The sequence below is a fragment of the Manihot esculenta genome, chromosome 17 (genome assembly GCF_001659605.2).
Source record: "Manihot esculenta cultivar AM560-2 chromosome 17, M.esculenta_v8, whole genome shotgun sequence".
NCBI lineage: Eukaryota > Viridiplantae > Streptophyta > Magnoliopsida > Malpighiales > Euphorbiaceae > Manihot > Manihot esculenta.
In genome coordinates this window covers 6,797,106-6,821,025 of record NC_035177.2, presented here as the reverse complement: position 1 = coordinate 6,821,025, position 23,920 = coordinate 6,797,106, and the positions used below count along the sequence as shown (strand labels likewise).

General features: G+C 40.0%; 1 protein-coding gene across 1 annotated transcript; it reads right to left on the bottom strand.

Moving 5' to 3' along the window:
* LOC110605160 (zinc finger CCCH domain-containing protein 12) lies at positions 1 to 8,984 on the bottom strand. Its single transcript, XM_021743512.2, has 2 exons — positions 7,587 to 8,984; positions 1 to 595 (listed from the first exon to the last, which is right to left on the bottom strand). The coding sequence occupies exons 1-2, from the start codon at positions 8,383 to 8,385 to the stop codon at positions 318 to 320; spliced, it is 1,077 nt and encodes a 358-aa protein (XP_021599204.1). The 5' UTR covers positions 8,386 to 8,984; the 3' UTR covers positions 1 to 317.
* Between the last annotated feature and the right edge of the window lie 14,936 nt (positions 8,985 to 23,920).

Here is a 23,920-nt window from a genome sequence, read left to right as displayed (position 1 = left end):
TCCAGTAATGACTTCTTGAATTGCATAAACGCATTAAACAGCCACAAGGGCATTTAAAGATACATAGTTCAGTAAATATGACTGATTACAGAGAAGGAAGATTACAATTTTGAAACAAGCTTCAATTTTTCACAAGCAGCTACAGTACTACTACTACAAGATGGAAGGTTACAAATTTGATACAAGCTTCAATTTTTCACAACAAAACTACAGTACTATTACTAAACGTGTACCCAACACCAGAAGCTCCTTAATGACTTTATGCCTAAAATATTGCATTAACTATTTAACATTTCAAGTTCTTATAATTCCAAAATCTATTCAACGTCATCAATCCAGTCACCATATATCCTGCTGATTTTGTCTGGGCCTTTCCATTTTTCATGAGTTCTTTGCCCTGGTCTCTGAATTAAAATGGATGACCTTTGAGATGGAACACCGGCATGATAGACATCTGAATGGGGAACTGTAGTAACTGATGCAACCACAGCATCTGCTGGAGATTTTGAAGGCACTCCTCCCTGCTTTGTTTCAGCTGGGGCAGAACCATCTTTAGCTTCAGACTCCATAAGCCCTCCACCGTATCGATGCAACTCTAAAACCAATAACAGTAAAATTCCAATGTTTAATGCATCGACACCAAATAATAGTTGAATAGTTTGCATGTATTTATTTTAAAGAAGAACTGATATGAGGTAACCAGAGATGGCAAGACCAATATCTGTAATTGCTAAACTAGGAGAAACAAGAGAATGGTTAATAGACATTTAGCCTAAGACGATAGCATTTGAGAAATCAACTGCAGAACAAGAATTAACAGATATTTTGTCTTATTAGGTGCTTTCTTCCCCAGGCTTCAATTAATTAACAGGTCAGCTGCCTCAAAAGAAACAGAAATTGATTGCTTCAGATCAGGGACAGCACATCTCCCCTTTGAAGTCACTTCCAAATTTGTATGCTACAGCTGTCAGAATTTCTGGGTAAAAACCTTGGTGATTTAGCTAGAGATCACACACTGCAAGACCTTTCCATTTTTTAAAGGAATTCCCAATGAGGGGAACTACAAATTGCATTAACGAAAATTTTGGAGGTCATCACAATTTCATCATACAAATAACGTTACTAAGCAAGAAAGTTCCATTCTAAAATTAAGAATTTTATATTTCTATTATTTAGGAAATTTAATGAGAAATTCATAAATCAATTATCATGTAAGATTGTTTAAATGGTTCTATTATTTTCCAGCTAGTGTTGGTCTGCACTCCTATTTAGATGATTTAGTATTTGTTATTTTTGGATTTATAATTATAGTAGTAATCTACTTTTATTAGTGACAATTGAATTTTGTGACGTACTAGAACATTGACAATCGTTTCTCTTTACCTTTTGAGTGTTCTTTACAGTTCTGCATCAGGTGCACAAACTCTTTGAAAGGCAAAAGAATATTTTAGAAAGATGATTCCGATACTCTACTTTGATGCATTTAAAGAGAAAAAGATGAAAGAGATTAATGATGCAATCTCTGTCAACGGAAACTAGATTTAGGAATTACTTTTCAACTTAGTTTTATATGTAATCTAAACAGTACTTGACCATCACAGACACATTGGAAAGCTGTTCTTTCACATAAACAGACAAAGTACCTTTCTTCCTCATATTTTAATTATCTATTGTATACAATCAATTAAAAATTTAAGAAAAAAAAGTGTGGAGTTTTAAAGAAATTGTTGCGACATGGTGAAGAATCAATTTTTTTTTTTTTTTTGCAACTTCCACAACAAATTTGATTGATATGATACAGTTTACCATTTGGCTGCACAGGAGGGAATAGTTGGAAGTTAGTTGTTAGGAGCTGTTAGATGCAGAAATTAGGTGGACCAAGTGTGAATCAATATAAAACAACCCTCTTGTAATTGAACCATTCTTGATTGCTAATGAGAAGTGATTGATTGATTGAGATCCATTTTCCTCTACTTCTATTCTTTGGTGAACAGTTGTTTCTCAGCCATGAGGTGTGGTCTCGCTCACAGGAGTGGAGGAAAGATATGACTTCTTGGTGCTAGAGGCAGAGCACATGCAAGAAGCAAGTTGCTGGGAGTTGTGATGGTTAGGCAAGATGCCAAGTTACAGGATGACATGATTGGCAACTTCAAATCCCTAATCCCAGGGTTGAATCGTCAAGTGGGGAAGCCACAAAAGGGAGGGCGTATTGGTGAAAGGTTGCGTGATGAAGTGACTATTGAAAGTTTGTTGGCGGTAATCTTTTGGGGCAGCAGTATAAATATGGAATTTCTCGGTTTAAGTGGAGGAAGGTTGGAAGGGTGGTTGTTAAAGGCCGAATACTTTGAGGTTAGAAACGGTTAACTTTGGGTCAGGCCTACGTCACTTCAAAAATTAGTTCACAGGGGAGCTGAAAGGAGAGGATTGCCCAATACCCCCAATTGCAAACCGATGTTATTGGTATTCAACACACCCCTCACGAGCATGAATACTTAAGAGAGGTCCAACATTGGATAGGAAGGCTCTGATACCACGTTAAATTTGAGTCAGACTTAATTCACCCAAAAATCTAGCTCAAAAAGGAGAATTGCAATACCCATATAAAAGACACATTATCCTTGTCTCAAATCAATATAGAATATCAACAGAAACATTGCTCTTGAAAATAGGGTGAAGGTCACTGCTTTGCACTTGGAGGAATGTGCTATTCAATGGCACCAGGGATGTGTCAAGATCAAAGGACTAGAAGTCTATACATATTGGGAGTAGTATGCGAGGGTGTTTATGCCAGATTTGCAATGCAATTGAAGAATGTTATTGACGAAGAGGAATTAGATGCAATGGTAGAAAGTGAGGCTGAAGCCGATACTGAAATGAGAGAGGGTCGGCCATTTTCACATGTCATGTGGGGCAATGGCGATAAACAAACCATGAGGAGAATTTATGGAAAGAAAAACATCACAGAAACTTATTCATATAGGTAACATTCATAACTTTCCAACTGAAAAATCGATTGATACGTTGCCATATATTGTAGCCAAGGTGAAGGGCATTTGGATTGAAGAGGCAAATAACTGGGAATTGAGATGTTATTCCTTGTGCAAAGGGCATCAATGAAATTATGCAGAAGCAGTCTTTTCAGGGTATTCACCGATATTACGAGCTCTGATGCTTTTGACAAAATAAAATGTAAAAGGGAGATGATGGAATATTAGGGGTAGTCTACTCTTGGTAATTGCCCAGTTTCTGAAATTGGTTACAATTTTAACCAACCATTGAGTTCAACTCGAGCCAACCGAGCCATGGCTGAAGTGGTATGCCACATATGAGACCCATTCGCCACGTAATTTTATATATATTAAAAGAAAAAAAGGAACCCTCTTTCCTCAGCATTCCTCTTTATGCAAAATACCTTTTTCTGCAGAAAAATGAAGCAAAATCCCCATAAAGCAACTCTAATCCCCAAGATTCCTCGCAAGAAGTAATCTCAGAAAATTATCCAACTTACCCGAAGAGAAAGTTGAGGAAACTAATCCAAATCATAAATCATGCGGCTAAGCATATTAAGATGCTAGGAACAAACCTGTGCAGATTTGTAAGCATTGAAAGTATTCTCAACAGCCTCCTTCCTATTAACTCCAGTATTGAACTCAGGGTGACATCTTCAAGTAAAAAACTTTAAAATCCTGATAGGGTTTAGAACCCTAACAGATCAGAGAAGGGGGAACTGAAGAATTAGAAAGAAAGAGAAAAGATATAATGAGATGGGAAAGAAATTAGAAACAGTTGAAGCCGTTACAGATATTTTCTGGAATAGCATCTTTACAATCCACTTATCCATTTATATAGCAGTTACGAATCTCGTTACTTACTGCCTGCATAGATCCAGCTAATTAAGTAGCTGTAAAAAATCGGTGAACATCTGTTCCTATAACAAAATAACTGCCTCTAGTTCTAACACCTTGTGCTGCCTAAGAGACCCGTGATTGCAGCATCCACTATTTTCAACTCAGCTCACCAGCTCAGCTCCCATATTCTTCCTACATTTCCTTCTTTTATATGCAACAAATCCCCAGCAAATGCAAAGGGAATTGAAACTTCAAAATCTCATAACAAATCAAGGAGAGTTCAAGCACTAGATTGGCCCTATAGTCACAGATCAAGGGAACATGGCCCCAACTGCTGCATCTCTACTCTTAGTCAATGGAGGAAATAATACACTACAAGGTGACCAAACTCCAATGACTTGGGCAATGAAGAGGAGGTTTCACTCCTTGAAAGTAAGATCCTCACTGTTGATATAGTCAGAGAATCGACCATCCCCTTATAGCACTCAGCCTGGTTGATGTGCTTGATCATGCAAACACTCCTCTCAAGCTGAAGGTGCTACTGCTACTGCCAATATCAAGAAGAAATAGCAGATAAATGTAAGAGAGGAGGGATATTGCTTCATTCCCATTCTCATTCTTATTCTTTTTAATTTTAATTATGCGGTAAATGACTCACATGAGTTAGTATTAAAAATAATAAACATGACTGCCATTTCAGTAATGGCACACTATCCTCGAATTTAATTCAATGGTTAGATAAATTTGCAACTACTTTCAAAAGGTAGACTTTAATGGCCAAAGTTAAAAGATTTGGATTAGATCACAAATAAGTGCAAAAGTTTAGCAATTTGGCATAGTTAGGCCTAATAAATTAATTTTATGTTTTTATGAATTTTGAGGAAGTTCCTATTTGGGTAGGACTACTTGGCAAATTCCTAATTTGGGATTAACACAGGTTCTACATCAGTGAGTTTTACAGACGGGGAATTTTGTCGTAGCTGTTATGTTGGCTGGAATCAGATACAAGGTACTAAAATATTCATACATCCAAGGTTCAAATCAAACACCAAAGCAACATAATCATGTTTGGGCATCCTTATTGGGCCAGCTAAACTAAGGAGTCACATTACAATGCAGTGGATTACATTTCCTTTATTTCCCTCACTTCAATTGAAGAGAGAGCATTTTCTTTTTCTCATCTTTTTTCCCCTTCGTTTTACCTCTCTCAAAATTTTCATGCATCTTACAAACAAGTCTTGAGCACTTCTAAGTAATTACCTCATAAACTGTTATTTGTTAATTGAAACCCACAAACAGCATGGGCAGAGACAGTCAAAAACAGAAACTCTTGTCCTTACTGAACTAAAAATCAACCACTCTAGAATAAGCCCAAAAATAGTGAAGCAAGTGCTTAGTAATATCCTAAATGCTTAATCATATCCTAAATTTGTGGACACAAAACACAAGCATACTTCATTCACCTTTCAGATAAAGTCCCTCGCTTCATATATAGCTCATGTACCAAGCAACCATGCAGTACAGTTTGGTATGCGCATTTGGAACCAACTTAAATGAAATTAGTTAAATTCATGTACCTCAAAACAAGTACTTAAGTGAATTTCTTTTTCAAAATCAAAAAGAAAGGAATATTCTTTTATAACTAAATTATTGTTTGAATCAAATTAAACAGAACTACAGGCTGCTAAGATGCACAAAATGGCCTCAAGCCAGTCTAACATACAAGAAATAAAATTAATGAACTCCACAACCTCTTGACATCCAAAGAAAGTATCAGTGATTCAACCAAATAAGAAGAGTATTGAGACATCCACTCTAAAAAGAATTGGGGTAAGAGAGAGAGAGAGAGAGAGAGAGAGATCACTGTATAGTGAAGAATATCCCATTTTTTGTCTATTCATAGTCCATACTCCTACCAAACAGTGCAATAATAGGTGCTGCACAGATTCTTTCATAGTGAATATCTATGCTGGGGTTGAACTGTTAAGGATATTTTGCTTTTTTTTAATGGAATTATTCTCAAATAACTGTCATGACCAAAAGCTACTAACAGAAACTAACCTATTTACAGAGCTCGCAGCCCTAATTGAGTTAGGATCAGGAAACCCTAATTTAAATCTAATTAGGAATAGGAATAATCTATTTAAACTTCCTAAAAAATAATAGTAGTTATAAAATAGATTCCTAAATAATGGAAATCCCAAACTTCCTAATTTTACATGGAGAATAATTTTTAATTAGAATTTTACTTTCTATGCCGCATCATACTCCCCTGATTGATGAAAACTTGATCACAGAGTTGTGAAGGGCAAAATGATGTAAAGAATGAGCAGAAAATGGTTATTCGAAGGCAACAACAAAATCACAACCCCTTCGCCCCCAAGCCCACATCACCCCCACCGAAACACACACAAAAACAATAATGAAGTCACAACCCCTTCCCACCCACACCCACACAACCCTAACAAAAAATTACAAAGAAAAGATGACCTACAGGCCCTGAAAAGACACATATCTGCAATTTCCATTCCCAAACTAAAGATTCCATCTGGTTTAATCATTTTCAATACCCACACAATGGTAACTTGCTTTTGACTAACCCAACCATTATGCATCAAAATTATTTTAGCACTACAGGACCCTTTCCTTTTCTTTTTGGATCATAGATCTCCTTAGCCACTTACCTAGAAGGATATCTTAAATACATTGAGGGATAAACATCTATACATTCCCCCTCTTTAGTTCTTTGCAACATTACACTTACCCAACAACTGAAGCCTATTTTTCCTAGTCAATTAATGTACTTTGATGTCAATTTTTTACAACAGAATTGGGATTTTCCAATCATACTACACCATTAAGGACAAGACTAAAATCCTTAAATCAGAAGTTCACATCCCAAATGACGTTTATATGCAAACAAGCATCATTGCCATAAACATGTAATTACAGCAGATGACCAAACTTTTTAACTCATTCTCCATATATTTTGCAGAAACCATTTTCCCACAAAACATTTTCTAACTGTTAGGATGTTAAAAAGAAAATGAAAAGGAAATCTCAAGGCGAATGATTTCTTTTATTTCATCTAGAAATTATTTTTCATCCTTTAAGAAACTTATGGAAAGTATTTGATTGGGAATGGCATAAGAACAGTCATACTAATCTACTGACTACGACCTACAATCTGTGGTCATCACCAGACACTAGACACCAATCATTGACATCAACTACAATTTACCCCTTTTTATAATTTTTGCTAACTATAAGTCTTTGTTGTGTTGTTGTTGTCATCGCCACTCTCTAACTTTAAAAAAATAAATAGAAAAATTATGAAGTCCTTCATTTTAAATTTTAGTATTATCTGTTGAAAGAAAGTTAATATTTTCCAATATACTCCAAATGTAATTAACTATTCTCCAACCAATTTTCAACATTCAACCATACAACAAAATATAATTCATTTTTTTAAAAAGCACTTTCCTATTCAGAAAAGTTACTTCACGCAAAATGCAAAGTCTCCGATCTTGGAAGGCCACTCCATTAAACTTTTAACACTTTCTTAACTAAAGCACATGCATCTGAATATCTCTTTCTACATCAAAACATTCCAACTTTTTAGTTCAGTTATCACACAAAAAAAAATGAAAAAAAGGAAAAACGTTAATAGCGCTGCAAAATGCAAAGTAACAAAACTAGATATTTCATAATCAACACTTTGCAGTTAATAGGACATACCTGCAGCTCCATGGGCAAAATGGCACTTATTCCCAAATGGGCAATACCCAGTGAGTTCCCACTTGTTACAAATTCTTGTCTTCCAATTTGATGGTTTCACGTTCCCTCCATTCCCATTCCCACTCCCACTCCCACTCCCACCTCCACTTACACCTCCACCTGCTGTAGCCCCTCCATACCCTCCTGGACCCAAACTTATTGCCACACTCTCCCTATTCTTCGACTGCTCATCATGCAAAAATGTACAATTATCTCCATAGGGGCACCCCTCCTCTGTATAAAACTTCTTGCAATGTCTCCCTTTGTAAGACCTCTGTGACTCCCCTCCAAATCCCCCTACAGAAGGAATTTGAAACTCCTCTCTCATCTCCACTACATTCCCTTTCTCTTCCTCGTGAGCAGACACAATTTCTTGCCAGTTTGGAGGCGGGCGTCGAAGCTCCTCTATGCTGTGGGCAAAGTTGCAGTTTGTGATGTACGGGCATGTGCCAGCACGGAACCTACAGCAAAGTTTGGTCTTGAAGAACATTTTCCCAATGGATTTTTTGGAAGATTCTTGGGTGTTGTTTTTGGATTTCTTATTTGGTGGTTCACTGCCAGAGCGTGTTTGGGAGGATTGAATGTTTGAAATGGAGGGAGCGTTATCAGAAGGGCCGTCGGAGTTGCTCCAAGCATGATAATCATCTTCTGTGGCCCAAACAAAATTGGAATCCGTAGAATTAGGAAACCAATTCTCAGGCCCACTTCCAGGAATTACATGGACAACATTTGCACTGGAAAAATCTCTACCGTAATCCATCTTCTAACTAAAATCCCACTACGCAAAGTATTGAAGTTTTGGAATTTGGGGAGAAAAGCCCTAACTGTTAATAAAAAAAAATAGTAGTATACAAAATTCAATATCCATGAACTCAAAATGGTTGAATTGATGGCAAATGAACTTGCCAAAATTCGATCAACTCCTCAAGGATCGAATCAGCCAGAAGTTAAAAAAAGTATCAAAAGGAACGAGAAAATCTAAAATTTGATAATTTATTAAAGAAAAAAACAACAACAACAACGGATAATGCACGGAACACCCAGTTGCCCAAATTAGTTGAGCAATAAAGTGAGTAAAATTTCATGAAGTTAGGAATTAAAGGACTAAGTTTGCCTCCAAAATTTGCATGCAAACAAATCGAATTAAAGAAACACAACCAGAAAACTGGTAAACAAATAGAAAATGCTAGGATTTAGATCTGCTACTTTAAAATTCAAAGCGCAATCTAAATCAATCTACAAACCACAGAAATAGATAATATGAGAGCAGAAATGGAAATTTTGAGAGGTCGAAATGGAAAACATGGCAAATGAGATGATGAGAGCTTGGGACAAGGGATCGATTTCCCAAACCTACAAACGCACCGTTTTCTCGTCAGAAATGGGCAGCTCTTGAGCAGCGCCCTCAATTTTTCGGTTTTTTTTTTTCAAATGTATAAATAATAATTCAATGGTCTTTTTTTAACAATGGTAATTGTCAAAATTTTAAAAAATTTCTAAAAAAATATTTGGATATTAAATTAATTTAATAAAGTATACTCCTTGTTTTACCTATAATATGGCATTGCATCACGCGACTGCTTCTTTAAAATAAATTTAGCGAGAGCGATCACATCTACAGAACTATTACCCTAGTATAGGATCTAAATAAATAAAACCTAATGAATATAAAAGGATACATCTAAATAGCTACCATTATAATCCAAATATCCCATAGTAAACTAGATTTCATATTTCAACAACAAAAAATAAATAGACTTCATATAGCAAAGAGCATCACATACAACTTCAAAATTAGTTTTACATAAAAAGCTAACTCTAGATGTCAATTTAATTATTACTAACACATTTTGTGTCTTCCCTACTTTAGCAAATGAACATCAAATCTTCATAGTGATATTATGCACAATCTCCTTTGCACTATTTGAAGCGGCCACAATAACACTAGTATAACCTTTATGTGCAACATCGCAATTAAGCTTGATGTTCCCGTTGGGGAAGGACTTGAAGCATCAACATGAAAGCACATATAGTGATGTGATCAAGTTGTACTAAATTTAAAATGCTTTTATTTCTTTCCTTCCATATATGTCATAGGATGAACGTGACCAGGGTTAGTAGCAAAAGGTCATCCTATTCTAACTTAAGCCTATACCATAGCGTTTTCCACTGTATAATAAAAACTAGGAAAACCAATAAAGTTAAGTTTATAGCCATAAGGATTGATAAGCCAAACTCCTTCCAAGGTTTCAAGTTGAGAATAACAAACAGGATATAAAGGGTTATACAATACACCGCATCTTACCAACCTATTAGAGACCGATATAGCATCATGAAAAGGTCTTTAGAGGAAAATTTTCAACTTAGGACTTGAAAAGACTATATACTTTTCTAAGTGCCCAGTAGTATGCTAGAAGAAGAGGAGGGTTGAGACATCGCCTACTGACTAGATGAACCATATATAAGCAGTCTATAAATGGAACGTGATGACCGCTGGATTTCTTCACCCCGGTTTGGGGCCGGGCCCATGACAATAGCCCATTATCCAGAGGCCCTCAAGTCTCCCGCATGAATCAAGTCCAGTCCACTCAGCTTTAAGACCGAGCTCCGGTTAGCTTCCTCAATCATGCTAACCAAGTCCATATGGCCCATTAAACAGGTCCTATTTTGGCTCAGCTTTAATCCTATCTTCAGGCTCAGCTCGAAATCAGGAAGGGGATCAACCCATCTGTCTTGTGGGTCCATCCGCATGCACGCCCGGAGGGAATCAGAGGTCGTTACGCAGGGGGCAGGGATCTGATATTCTCGTACGGCCGTATCAACATGGCAGGGACAGGTGGCCCAATGACAGACAGTTTGTTATACATCACCAGCGGACAAAAGAAAACAGATAAAAGGAGGAATGCTCTCCTCTAGAAAAGGGCTTTTTGGCTACGTTTAGAGGACCCTAGTAAAACCCTATTTTTCTGGATCTCAGATCATCAAATGGCACCGTCTGTGGGAAACGAAGGAGACCTTTTCGTCACCGGAGTTCCACTCTAAACACACCCACTAAGATTGACTCGCGGTTATCGAAGCCGGTCAAAAAAACCTTTCTGGTTATCAACAATTTACAACTGCAGATAGTGGTGAAAGGATCGAATCTACAGGGAATTGAGAACTTACCTATTTTTCTTATCAAGACCAATAAAATAAACTGAAACAAAAATAAACTGAAAAAAAAAAAGAAAACTGAAAACGAGATAAACTGAAACGAGATAAAACTGAAAGAAAAATAAACGGAAAGCAAAATAAACTGAAATGAGATATAACGAGATAAAACTGAAAGAGAAACAAACGGAAAGCAAAATAAACTGAAACGAGATAAAACTGAAAACAAGATAAACTGAAAGCGGAATAAAAATAAATTGCAGTAAAAGTAAAATGGGGGGTTTGAGATTGATTTGATTAACAAACTACTGAAAGCAATTAAAATAAGCGAATAATAAAATAAAAGAAAAATAAATAGTAAGAAAGCTCTAGTTGAAGAATTGGATCCACTTCAGTTGTTGGGATTGATCATTGACACTTAGTTTCTTTTGATTGATTCAATAGATTAGTTATGGAGATGGAAGACGCTTCTCACCACCATGTCTCTCCTTATGATTAAACCAATTAGGGAACGTCCTCTAATTAATTACTAATTAACAAATTGCCAAGGAACGTCTTTGGGCCTTAGGCATCAAAACAATTGTTAATTGCATGAAGAGATAGAGAGATCCAATCCTAACTACTCAAACGCATGAGATGTTGCTAGATCATACAATTTCCTTGGTTTTTACACCAAGTGTTCTCATGTTTGAATAACTCAAGCAATTACGGACTTAAATCATCCAAATTAACATATTATTACTTTGCAATCAAGAATCAACGTAGATCTAAAGAACAAAGCAATATTGAAATCAAGCATAAAATTGCATGAATATTGAACAACCAAAAGTTTAACAATGTTTAATCAAGTCTCCCAATCCATATAACAACTAAAGTATCACCTAATCTTCAACTAGAATAAAAGATTTCAGCCTCTCATGGCTGAAACAAAATTAAAAATAAAAGAAAAGAAGAAAGGTAGAAGAAGAGATGTGAATCTCGTAGGTGTCTCCAAGGTGGTGTGTAAAAGGTATGTGGAGGCTCCTTATGTGTCTTTTTATAGTTGAAAGTGCTGCCCTAGGTCATACTTGCTTCCTAATTAGTGAAGAGGCTGCCCAAAGTGCTGAAAAGGAAAGAATCGCGTTGCAAATTCTCCAGAAGGAAGGAGGCACGCGGATCAAGCTTCAAAAGAGGAAGGATGCACGCGGATTGCAGAAGAGGAAGGAGAGTGTGTAGTCATTAATGTGCAGAAGTGGAAATAAATCTGTCCAGTCTTTCCTTTTTAAGTGGAGCCTTCGTTTGAATTTTGAATGCTGAATGAAGAAGAGGCAAGTGTATCTCTTTGGAATCTTGTTGCCTAAATAGGAAGATTTGACTGCTGCAGTGTGTGTATAACTTTGAATGAGGAAAGAAAGATCTGCGATTTGAATTTCAAATAATCTTCTGACTGAGCTTTCCTTATTTGCTTTTGCTTCTGCACTTCCCTTATTTGAGGACTTTCCTTTTCTGAAAACTTTCCTTATTTGACGCAATTTGAATTTCAAAGAATCTGTTGATTACGCTTTCCTTTTCTGGCACTTTCCTTATCAGAAAACTTTCCTTCTTTAGCACTTTCCATATTTGAAAACTTTTCTTTTTTGGCACTTTCTATATTTGGCACTTTTTGGCAGTTTTAAGAGCATTTTCTACATAATGTCTCTTTACACCTAATATCTACAAAACATGATTAAAACCACAAAATTAGGTAGAAAAGGTGTAAATAAACATCAATAAGATCATGATAATATGGACTAAAATATGCTCTATCAAATACCCCCACACCTAGCCTTTTGCTTGTCCTCAAGCAAATAAACATAGTCAAATAAGCTTTCTTTGCTCTAGATCCTTATTTCCACTTAAGCTCTTACTCTAGACACCTATTTTGAATCATTGCAGTGAAGAATATATGCATGAAGATTACTCACCTTCTTTCCTTGTTTTCCTTTGCTTACCATGGCTAGGATTTGTTTTCCTCAGGAGAGTCCATACATGCACATTTTTGTTAAGACTTTTTCTAGCTTTCAAAGTGACTTGCCCTTACCTTGAAGTACTTTATTCAGGCTTCTGCACTTAGATTTTGCTTGAAAAAGTCACCAACCTTTTGACGTGAAGGTACATATTTGTGATACCCACCCCCAGTTACTCAGTTGGTCACCTGTCCAAGTGGCTACTAGCTTTGTTCTTAGTCTTTTGACCATTGGAACAGTTTTTTATTTGTGCTTTTGAGGTCTTTGCCTTTGCTGAATTTTCTTTCTCTCAATGATTTGGGCAAATCAACACAAATTACTAAATCAAGTCACATTAAGTTCATTCACATAATTTTCAATTTATTCTCTCTAATGAGGGTCATCAATATATTTTTCACCATGGCAAACTCAAATATTCAATTCAAAAGGCAATTCTCAAGCATGAATATAACTCACTGCAATTGATTCAACATAAGTTTAAAGAGTCATCACATCAATGGGGTCATGGAAAGAAAAGCTCATCAACATAGTCTATCAGTTTGAGTGAAGCAAAACGGAACACAAAAAGGAAGAAGACTGTGGTTGTGTGTGTTATTGAAAGCAAAACAAAAAATTGAAAAAAAATCACACTGAAAATAAAAATAAAAATTCAAACTGAAAATTAAAGCAAAAATTAAAAATTCAGAAATATGCACCCCCACACCTAAATCATGCATTGTCCTCAATATATAGGAAATATTAAAATGCAAAAGAAACTGAGTACTCCCCTGGGTGTGGTGTGCATGGTGCGATCCACTTGATCAAGGCTCAAGTAATTGGGGAAGGGAAAAGGGTCCCAACTGCATTGAGTAAAAAGTGTAGCACTCCTTTTGATTTTATCATAACCATCCTATTTTCTCTATGTACTCATGAAGCAACATGATTAGCTTCTCCTCTTTCAGATGAGGTGTGCCTCTAACCCTTATGTTTGCATTTTTTTAGCACTTCTAACTTCAATTCATATCTCTCCATAGCTAGCTGCAATTTAGTACTTAATTCAGGCAAAACAAACTCTACCTTATCCGGAGGTTTGGGAAGGCATTGGTCCGCATGGTCCTTTAGTTTGGGCTCTTGAAATACCATTTGTTCCTTGTGAGCATGGACTGTTTGTGTTGGAAGGCTGAAAGGAGTTTCAGGCGATGGAAGTTGTGGTGAGAGGTTCGGCGGCCGAAAGGTGGTGGAGTTCGGAGGCCGAAAGATGGTGGTTTCAGTCTGTGCAAGGCTGATCTGAAGAGGTACGATTGAAAGTGTTGTAGGACTGTCTTGCGCAAGGTTGATCTGCGCACCAAGCTGAAGTGGTGCGATCTACTTCTGTTCATTATGCGCATGGCTGCAATCCACCTGTTGGATGCAACAGTCAGTTTCTTTCAATTCTGGCTCTTTCTGGCTCTCTTCCCTTTAAGGATAATTGTTCAGAATATCATCTTGATTTATATAAAAAACATCTTTGCTCAAATAATCAATGACATCTAAATCAACAACAGGTTCTGTTTGACCAGTTTGTTTGGACAAACAGTTTTCTGGTTGTTTCTCGTCAGCAGCTTGTTCTTAAACTTGCGAACTTTCATCATCTTCCTCATCATCTTGAAACTCTTCCTCCCTTCTCAACATGTTTGCATTTTCTGCGGTGGCAATCCGCTGTTCGAGGTTTTATAAAGCACTTACCATGGACTCCATCATCTTTTCAAGGTGCTGGGTGGAATTTGGAGGTGCTGGTTGGGCTTGATATCCTTGATAATCCTGGTAGTTGTTAGCCTCTGCATAACTGAAGTCTGGATAGTCTCCCCAACCTAGATAGTATGTGTTATAGTATGGATCATGTCTTGGCTGTTCATAGAATCCTCCATATGCATGTCTAGGTTGACTATTGAATCTTTCAAACGCATGCACTGGTTGGTCATACTGATAAAGTGTAGGACATTAATCAGTTGGGTGTCCCACATATCCACAGATCCTACATGGCCTTGGTGGCTGTAACAGCCCGGAAACCGGACCGCCACCGGCGCTAGGATCTAAATCGGCGTAGGGCCGCCGGGACCCGTAGCAAGCCTATCCTGAACTCTGTGTACCTGATAAATCCCATACATGATCAAACATAAACATAAAAACTGAAAAACTTTCCTTTCCCTTACCAAGCTTAACCTGCATGCACTATGTCTGACAACATAGAACCCACTCTCATAGGGTCAGCATATCACAAGTCAGCCTTGGTTCAACACATTTCTCATCTTAAAACATAAAACAGTCAATAAAGATCATGCATAACAAGGGATTAACCATACATTAGGGCAAAGCACAACTCTATCCATTAACTGACATTACATCTCTATATATTACATTACATACTACTCCTTTAATTTACATCATGTCCACTACTCTATTACATAACCAACTTAAACTCAGCACTCTGCAGACTCTGACTCCCCATAGCTAACTCTGGCCCTGCAAAACTAGGGTTAGGGGAGAGGGGTGAGCTAACAAGCCCAGTGAGTAGAAACAAGGAAAACAATTCATTAATAACATGCTTTCATGAAATGCATCACAGCACAAACATTTCACATCTTGGATTGGACATGACCTCAAAACTCCCTCTGTCAGTGCCCGGCCCCTCCCAGGAGCTCACACAGGTCTTTCCTTGCTTAACAGATCGTGGGCTATTGAGATCGCCTTGGTCCATCCCCATCAACAAGAAATAATGCAATGCATCATATTCGTGTAACTAGTAATGTAATCAACCTATTGCATTCTCATGGTACTCATGGTGCATGAAACATGCTAAAAGCATTTAACTTCTCAATTTAAAACATTAAGTTTAGTTCCACTCACCTCTGGCAAACGCTGGACTGACTCTGCAACAGCTAACACTGATGGCCTCCTCGGTCCCTCGGGTCCGATCCTACACAGGTGGACTCGAATGAGGTGCTAAACATACTTTAAACAACTCATAAACAACTCCCCAAAACCCCCTAAAACATCCTTCAGCATGCATGGAAAACAAGCAAAGAAAAGCTGGACAGAGCATGTTCGGCGGCACTTTCGGCGGCACTTTCGGCGGCCGAACCCCCTCTCCAGAGATGAAACTCGGGCACTTTCGGCGGCACCTTCGGTGGCTGAAAGTCCCTTCCAGATCCGAAAGTCCCTTCCAGATCCGAAAGTCTAAACTTTCGGGGGCAAGGTTAGGCGGCCAAAACAGCCTTCCTAAGGGGTTCGGCGGCCAAACCTGAGTTCCTCCAGAACTCAGCTTCATGCACAACCAAGCCTCCCAAACCTTCCACCACCCAAAACATGCAAACCACAACTCCACAACCAGCATATACGCCAGTAGAGGCACAAAGGGGTCCAAAACTAACTTACAACCCCAACAAACAATACATCTAAACACATAAGCATGCTTTGACCACAAATCAACCAAAAACCCACTGTACCCTAAACATGCATCTCTACCCATAAACCTCCATAAAACTCACTTAAAACTTCATAAAAGCTACGGATCTACACTTACTTCTTGAAGAACAAGAGTTGGTGTGACCCCAAACGTGAAGATATGGAGATCCAAGCTCCACAAGTCTCTAAGCTCCACAAGTCTCCAAGCTTCAAAATCTTGTTCAAAGCTCACAACTCTTCAAAACAAAGAGAAAACTCATGAAAACCTTAAAAGATTTGAAGAAAAACCATGAAAACAACCCAAGGAGAGCATGAACCTACCCTTGCACGAAAAGAGAGTGAAACACACTCCCTTTCCGGTCAACGGGGCTTTTATAGGTGGCCAACCGCCTCTCCTTCAGCGGCCTAAGCTGCATGCAAAACCATGCAACGTTCGGCAGCCGAACTTTTCCTTCGGCGGGCGAAACCAAGCAATGTTCGGCGGCCGAACTTATCCTTCGGCGGCCGAACCTGCAATTTGTCCCCTTGGTCTTTTCCTTTCAAAACCCAATTCCTTTGCATTCAAAACCATCAAAACACTTAAAAACATTTTGAAAACCTCTTTGAAACCCTTCGAGAAGGCTCCGACATCCTCAAATTCCAGATTCCAACGGAAATTCCTCCGGAAAGTCAGAATTCTGATGCCGGCGTCTAGCCGAGTATTACAGTGGCTAGGATGCTTGAACCTGTTGAACTAGTCCTATGGCAAATTTTTTCATAAAAGATGTCAGTAAAGAAAAATTAGATCTATTTACCTCATCCATGATTCAGATCTGCGATGGTGACTGTGCCTTGGTGAGATGTTCGGCGGCCGAATGAGGATGATGTTCGGCGGCCAAATGTGTTGCAGAAGGTGCTCTTGCGCAAAAGTGGTCTTCACTCTTTTTTTTATTATTTTTTTCAGATCTGCGATGAGGTGTTCTTTGGGTTACAGATCAGGTCCTGAAAGAAAAACAAATAAGTTAAATCAATTCCCCAGCAACGGCGCCAATTTTTGACTCGCGGTTGTCGAAGCCGGTCAAAAATAACCTTTCTGGTTATCAATAATTTACAACTACAGATAGTGGTGAAAGGATCGAATCCATAGGGAATTGAGAATTTACCTATTTTCCTTATCAAGACCAATAAAATAAACTGAAACAAAACTAAACTGAAAAAAGAAGAAAACTGAAAACGAGATAAAACTGAAAGAAAAATCAACGGAAAGCAAAATAAACTGAAATGATATATAACGAGATAAAACTGAAAGAGAAACAAACGGAAAGCAAAATAAACTGAAACGAGATAAAACTGAAAACAAGATAAACTGAAAGCGGAATAAAAATAAATTGCAGTAAAAGTAAAATGGGGGGTTTGAGATTGATTTGATTAACAAACTACTGAAAGCAATTAAAATAAGCGAATAATAAAATAAAAGAAAAATAAATAGTAAGAAAGCTCTAGTTGAAGAATTGGATCCACTTCAATTGTTGGGATTGATCATTGACACTTAGTTTCTTTTGATTGATTCAATAGATTAGTTATGGAGATGGAAGACGCTTCTCACCACCATGTCTCTCCTTATGATTAAACCAATTAGGGAACGTCCTCTAATTAATTACTAATTAACAAATTACCAAGGAACGTCATTGGGCCTTAGACAGCAAAATAATTGTTAATTGCATGAAGAGATAGAGAGATCCAATCCTAACTACGCAAACGCATGAGATGTTGCTAGATCATACAATTTCCTTGGTTTTTACACCAAGTGTTCTCATGTTTGAATAACTCAAGCAATTATGGACTTAAATCATCCAAACTAACATATTATTACTTTGCAATCAAGAATCAACGTAGATCTAAAGAACAAAGCAATATTGAAATCAAGCATGAAATTGCATGAATATTGAACAACCAAAAGTTTAACAATGTTTAATCAAGTCTCCCAATCCATATAACAACTAAAGTATCACCTAATCTTCAACTAGAATAAAAGATTTCAGCCTCTCATGGCTGAAACAAAATTAAAAATAAAAGAAAAGAAGAAAGGTAGAAGAAGAGATGTGAATCTCGTAGGTGTCTCCAAGGTGGTGTGTAAAAGGTGTGTGGAGGCTCCTTATGTGTCTTTTTATAGTTGAAAGTACTGCCTTAGGTCATACTTGCTTCCTAATTAGTGAAGAGGCTGTCCAAAGTGCTGAAAAGGAAAGAATCGCGTTGCAAATTCTCCAGAAGGAAGGAGGCGCGCGGATTAAGCTTCAAAAGAGGAAGGAGAGTGTGCAGTCATTAATGTGCAGAAGTGGAAAGAAATATGTCCAGTCTTTCCTTTTTAAGTGGAGCCTTCGTTTGAATTTTGAATGCTGAATGAAGAAGAGGCAAGTGCATCTCCTTGGAATCTTGCTGCCTAAATAGGAAGATTTGACTGCTGCAGTGTGTGCATATCTTTGAATGAGGAAAGAAAGATCTGCGATTTGAATTTCAAATAATCTTCTGAGTGAACTTTCCTTATTTGCTTTTGCTTCTGCACTTCCCTTATTTGAGGACTTTCCTTTTCTGAAAACTTTCCTTATTTGACACTTTCCATAATTGGCTTCACCTTCTGAATAAGAAAAGAAGAATCTGCAATTTGAATTTCAAAGAATCTGTTGATTACGCTTTCCTTTTCTGGTGCTTTCCTTATCAGAAAACTTTCCTTATTTAGCACTTTCCATATTTGAAAACTTTCCTTTTTTAGCACTTTCTATATTTGGCACTTTTTGGCAGTTTTAAGAGCATTTTCTCCATAATGTCTCTTTACACCTAATATCTACAAAACATGATTAAAACCACAAAATTAGGTAGAAAATGTGTAAATAAACATCAATAAGATCATGGTAGTATGGACTAAAATATGTTCTATCAGATATCCACGATGGCTAACCACAATGAAAACAGTAATCTTAACACTCCCGATGACCTAAGCTCTGCCCAAGAGGGGCAGCAGTTCTCTTTTTCCAGTCCTACAACTCCAAACAACCAACCACCCATCTCCTTCAACCCCTCGCCAAGCCTGGCAGGGAATGTGCCCGCCGCTGCCTTGTCCAACCAAGACCTCTAAACCATCGCCCTTCAGTTACAAAACACCGCCCACTGGCTGGGGCAGATGATGCAACAACGGGACCTCAGCACCCCAATAAATGTGTTGCCGGTGGTAGAAGAGCCCCAGACCAATGAACCTCAGCCTACCTTCAACCATCTCCAAACCGTCAGCCGAAAAATCAGAGACGGGGGGAGAAGAGCCGGAGAAGAGGAAGAGCCGAAAGCTCGAGTTTACGGAAGGAGGGTGAGGGAAATGATTGAGAATGATGAGGTCGACAGTTATTCTGCCGAAACAACCAAGCGGACGAGAAGCGAAGAGGAGGAAGAGGAGTACCGCCGGGAGAGGAAACCCAGGCAAGAGGAAGAGAGTGTAGACCGAAAGCTGCAAAAGATGAGAGAGCAGCTCTTGGCCAAGTTGGGAATGAAGGATCAGAATCAAACTCTCCTGCCCACCTCTTCACCCTTTTCGAAGTGGGTGCAGCAGGAGACTGTCCCCAAAAAATTTATGATGCCGCCTATGGCCGCATATGATGGAGCTGGGAACCCCCGGGAGCACGTCTTGAACTACAAGACTTTCATGGAACTGCAGACTTTATCAGATGCCTTGATGTGCAAGGTGTTCCCAACGACACTCTCGGGGCCAGCACGGGCATGGTTTAACAGCTTGAGACCGGAAGCATCAGAAGCTTTGGAGATCTGGTCACTCGCTTCATCAGCCGGTTCATTGCCGGGGTGCCTGCAGACAGAAAGCCAAGTTATCTGGAGACAGTCAGGCAGAGAAGGGATGAATCGCTTAGGGAATATGTTGCCCATTTTAATACGGAGGCCTTGCAGATTCCCGAGTTGGATGAGGGTAGAGAAGTGGAGGCCATGCAGAAAGGGACAACTTCGCCCGAGTTCTTTGGCTCGTTGAGCAGGAAGCCCCCTACCTCACTGGCCGAGCTGATGAAGAGGGTAGAGAAATACATAAGGCAGGATGATCCCTTGATGACAAGCAGGGGCAGATAAGGAGAAAGCCCCGGAGGAAAGGAGGCCGGAAAGACAGGAGAAAAAGCAAGGCAGAAGGCCTGAGCCCTACAGACAGCCCTGAGAGCGAAGGGACCAAAGATCCCTCCCTCCTAGGGTCCCAGAACAGAAATCACTCCCGCCGTGGGTTCTAGAGAAGCCGACACCACTCAATGCCTCCAGAGCCGAAGTGCTCATGGCCGTCCAAGACAAGGAGTTCTTACAATGGCTCAGACCTTTGAGAACGGAAGTAGACCAGCGAGATCCTGACAAATACTGTCAGTATCATCGCACACATGGCCACGACACCAATAACTGCTTCCAGTTGATTACTGAGATCGAGAGGCTGATAAAGAGGGGACACCTCAAGAACTTTGTGAAGAAACCAGAGGGACATAGGCCTCAGCTGAACCTAGCAGCGCAAACACTCAGGAGAACGGGAGCGGGGCCAGTGAATGATGGGTCCAAAGGGACCATCAACATGATCGTGGGAGGAAGCTCAAGTCCGAACTGCCGCTTATAAACAAAGAGCAGCAGTAGGCAAGTTGGCACCGACCTGGGAGGGCCCATTCAAAATAGCCAAGGTGGACAAGCCGGAGGTATATCGAATTGAAGATATGCAGGGAAACCCCGAGCCCCATGCCTGGAATATCCAGCACTTGAAAAGGTACTCCCCCTGAGGTATTACCAAATGTAAAAGTCCTATTGTATTTTAAAGCATGACAATAAAACAGACGTTGATTATCGTCCCAATTCATTATTTGTCTCTACTAATATTGCTTTCATGAAAGAAAGAAGAAAAAGAAAAATGAAACAGGCATAAATGCCCAAGACCTCATGGAGGAAGAAGACCAGGATCCCTAAGATCTCCTGGCATGCCAAACCGACCTGAGACATAGAGACCTCAGGGAGGTAGAAGACCGGTATCCCCAAGATCTCCCGGCACCAACAACAAACCGACCTGAGACATAGAGACCTCAGGGAGGTAGAAGACCAGGATCCCCAAGATCTCCTGGCACGCCAAACCGACCTGAGACATAGAGACCTCAGGGAGGTAGAAGACCGAGATCCCAAAGATCTCCCGGCACCAACAACAAACCGACCTGAGACATAGAGACCTCAGGGAGGTAGAAGACCAGGATCCCCAAGATCTCCTGGTACGCCAAACCGACCTGAGACATAGAGACCTCATGGAGGTAGAAGACCAGGATCCCCAAGATCTCCTGGCACGCCAAATCGACCTGAGACATAGAGACCTCAGGGAGGTAGACGACCGAGATCCCCAAGATCTCCCGGCACCAACAACAAACCGACCTGAGACATAGAGACCTCAGGGAGGTAGAAGACCGGGATCCCCAAGATCTCCCGGCACCAACAACAAACCGACCTGAGACATAGAGACCTCAGGGAGGTAGAAGACCGGGATCCCCAAGATCTCCCGGCACCAACAACAAACCGACCTGAGACATCGAGACCTCAGGGAGGTAGAAGACCAGGATCCCCAAGATCTCCTGGAACAACAAACCGAACTGAGACATCGAGACCTCAGGGAGGTAGAAGACCAGTATCCCCAAGATCTCCTGGCACGCCAAACTGACCTGAGACATAGAGACCTCAGGGAGGTAGAAGACCAAGATCCCTAAGATCTCCTGGCACGCCAAACCGACCTGAGACATAGAGACCTCAGAGAGGTAGAAGACCGGAATCCCCAAGATCTCCCGGCACCAACAACAAACCGACCTGAGACATAGAGACCTCAGGGAGGTAGAAGACCGGGATCCCCAAGATCTCCCGGCACCAACAACAAACCGACCTGAGACATAGAGACCTCAGGGAGGTAGAAGACCGGGATCCCTAAGATCTCCCGGCACCAACAACAAACTGACCTGAGACATAGAGACCTCAGGGAGGTAGAAGACCGGGATCCCCAAGATCTCCCGGCACCAACAACAAACCGACCTGAGACATCGAGACCTCAGGGAGGTAGAAGACCAGGATCCCCAAGATCTCCTGGAACAACAAACCGAACTGAGACATCGAGACCTCAGGGAGGTAGAAGACCAAGATCCCCAAGATCTCCTGGCACGCCAAACTGACCTGAGACATAGAGACCTCAGGGAGGTAGAAGACCAAGATCTCCAAGATCTCCTGGCACGCCAAATCGACCTGAGACATAGAGACCTTAGAGAGGTAGAAGACCGGAATCCCCAAGATCTCCCGGCACCAACAACAAACCGACCTGAGACATAGAGACCTCAGGGAGGTAGAAGACCGGGATCCCCAAGATCTCTCGGCACCAACAACAAACCGACCTGAGACATAGAGACCTCAGGGAGGTAGAAGACCAGGATCCCCAAGATATCCTGGCACGCCAAACCGACCTGAGACATAGAGACCTCAGGGAGGTAGAAGACTGGGATCCCCAAGATCTCCCGGCACCAATAATAAACCGACCTGAGACATCGAGACCTCAGGGAGGTAGAAGACCAGGATCCCCAAGATCTCCTGGAACAACAAACCGAACTGAGACATCGAGACCTCAGGGAGGTAGAAGACCAGGATCCCCAAGATCTCCTGGCACCACAAACTGAACTGAGACATAGAGACCTCAGGGAGGCAGAAGACCGAGATCCTCAAGATCTCCTGGCACCAACATAAACCGAACTGAGACATCGAGACCTCAGGGAGGTAAAGCATCAGGATCCCCAAGATCTCCCCGTGCGGGAAGCCGAGCTAAGAAGACAAAGGCAACAAGAGGCCAAAAGTGCCGACCTGAAAACACGAACTCGGAAAGCCAAGCAAGAGAGAACCGAGCTCAGAAAACTCAAAGACAAACTGAAGACAACAAACCTCTTATAAACTAAAAGGAAATCCAATGGCGTGAGCAAATAAGGCCTCAGCCTCAAATCCTGTCGGAACAGAACTAAAACTAAGAAGGCCAGCCCTGTTTATCCCCTTAAAAGGTACATGATCCATTTTACTTTAATTATACAAAGGCTATACGCCTGAGATCATATGCATGAAGTAATGAAAAGAAAATTGAGGAAGACTGGTCAACTGTTAAAAACTGAGCTCAAGCTGAGGACCTAATGGGGTCAAAACCCGTAAAGGAGCACAGCTCAGAGCCTTATCCTTACAGTAAATCCAACTCGGAAAAGGCCTGTGGGTAAGAATACCTTTGCAAGATTAAAGAAATTCATAAGTCAAAGGGCAAGTCTCTCACTGAATTGTCAGCCCTGATTAGCTCAAAGGCCTGAGAGGGATCGCTGGGCATACAGTTTAAGTGTTTATCACTGGGAATGTGGCTTAAGTGTCATTTCTTAATGCATTAACTCTATAGGTTTTGACAGATTATCTGATAAAGCCAGAGAAATAAATAACGAGTAAAATAACTCAAAGTACCAACACATTCAGAAAATTAAATTTCATTAAAGGAAAAAGAAGATTTACAGTCTAATCATCTAAGATTATTGGAGGGAAAATTGTCCTTAAAGGACTTACATGCCTAGGGGCATTACCATCTACACTAGCATCTATATTATCCCCTACACTATCTACATTTACATTATTTACGTTACTGTCTATGGGAGGCCCAGCACCTTCTGGCTCAGACCCCCCAGTGCCCACGAAAGGCACGAT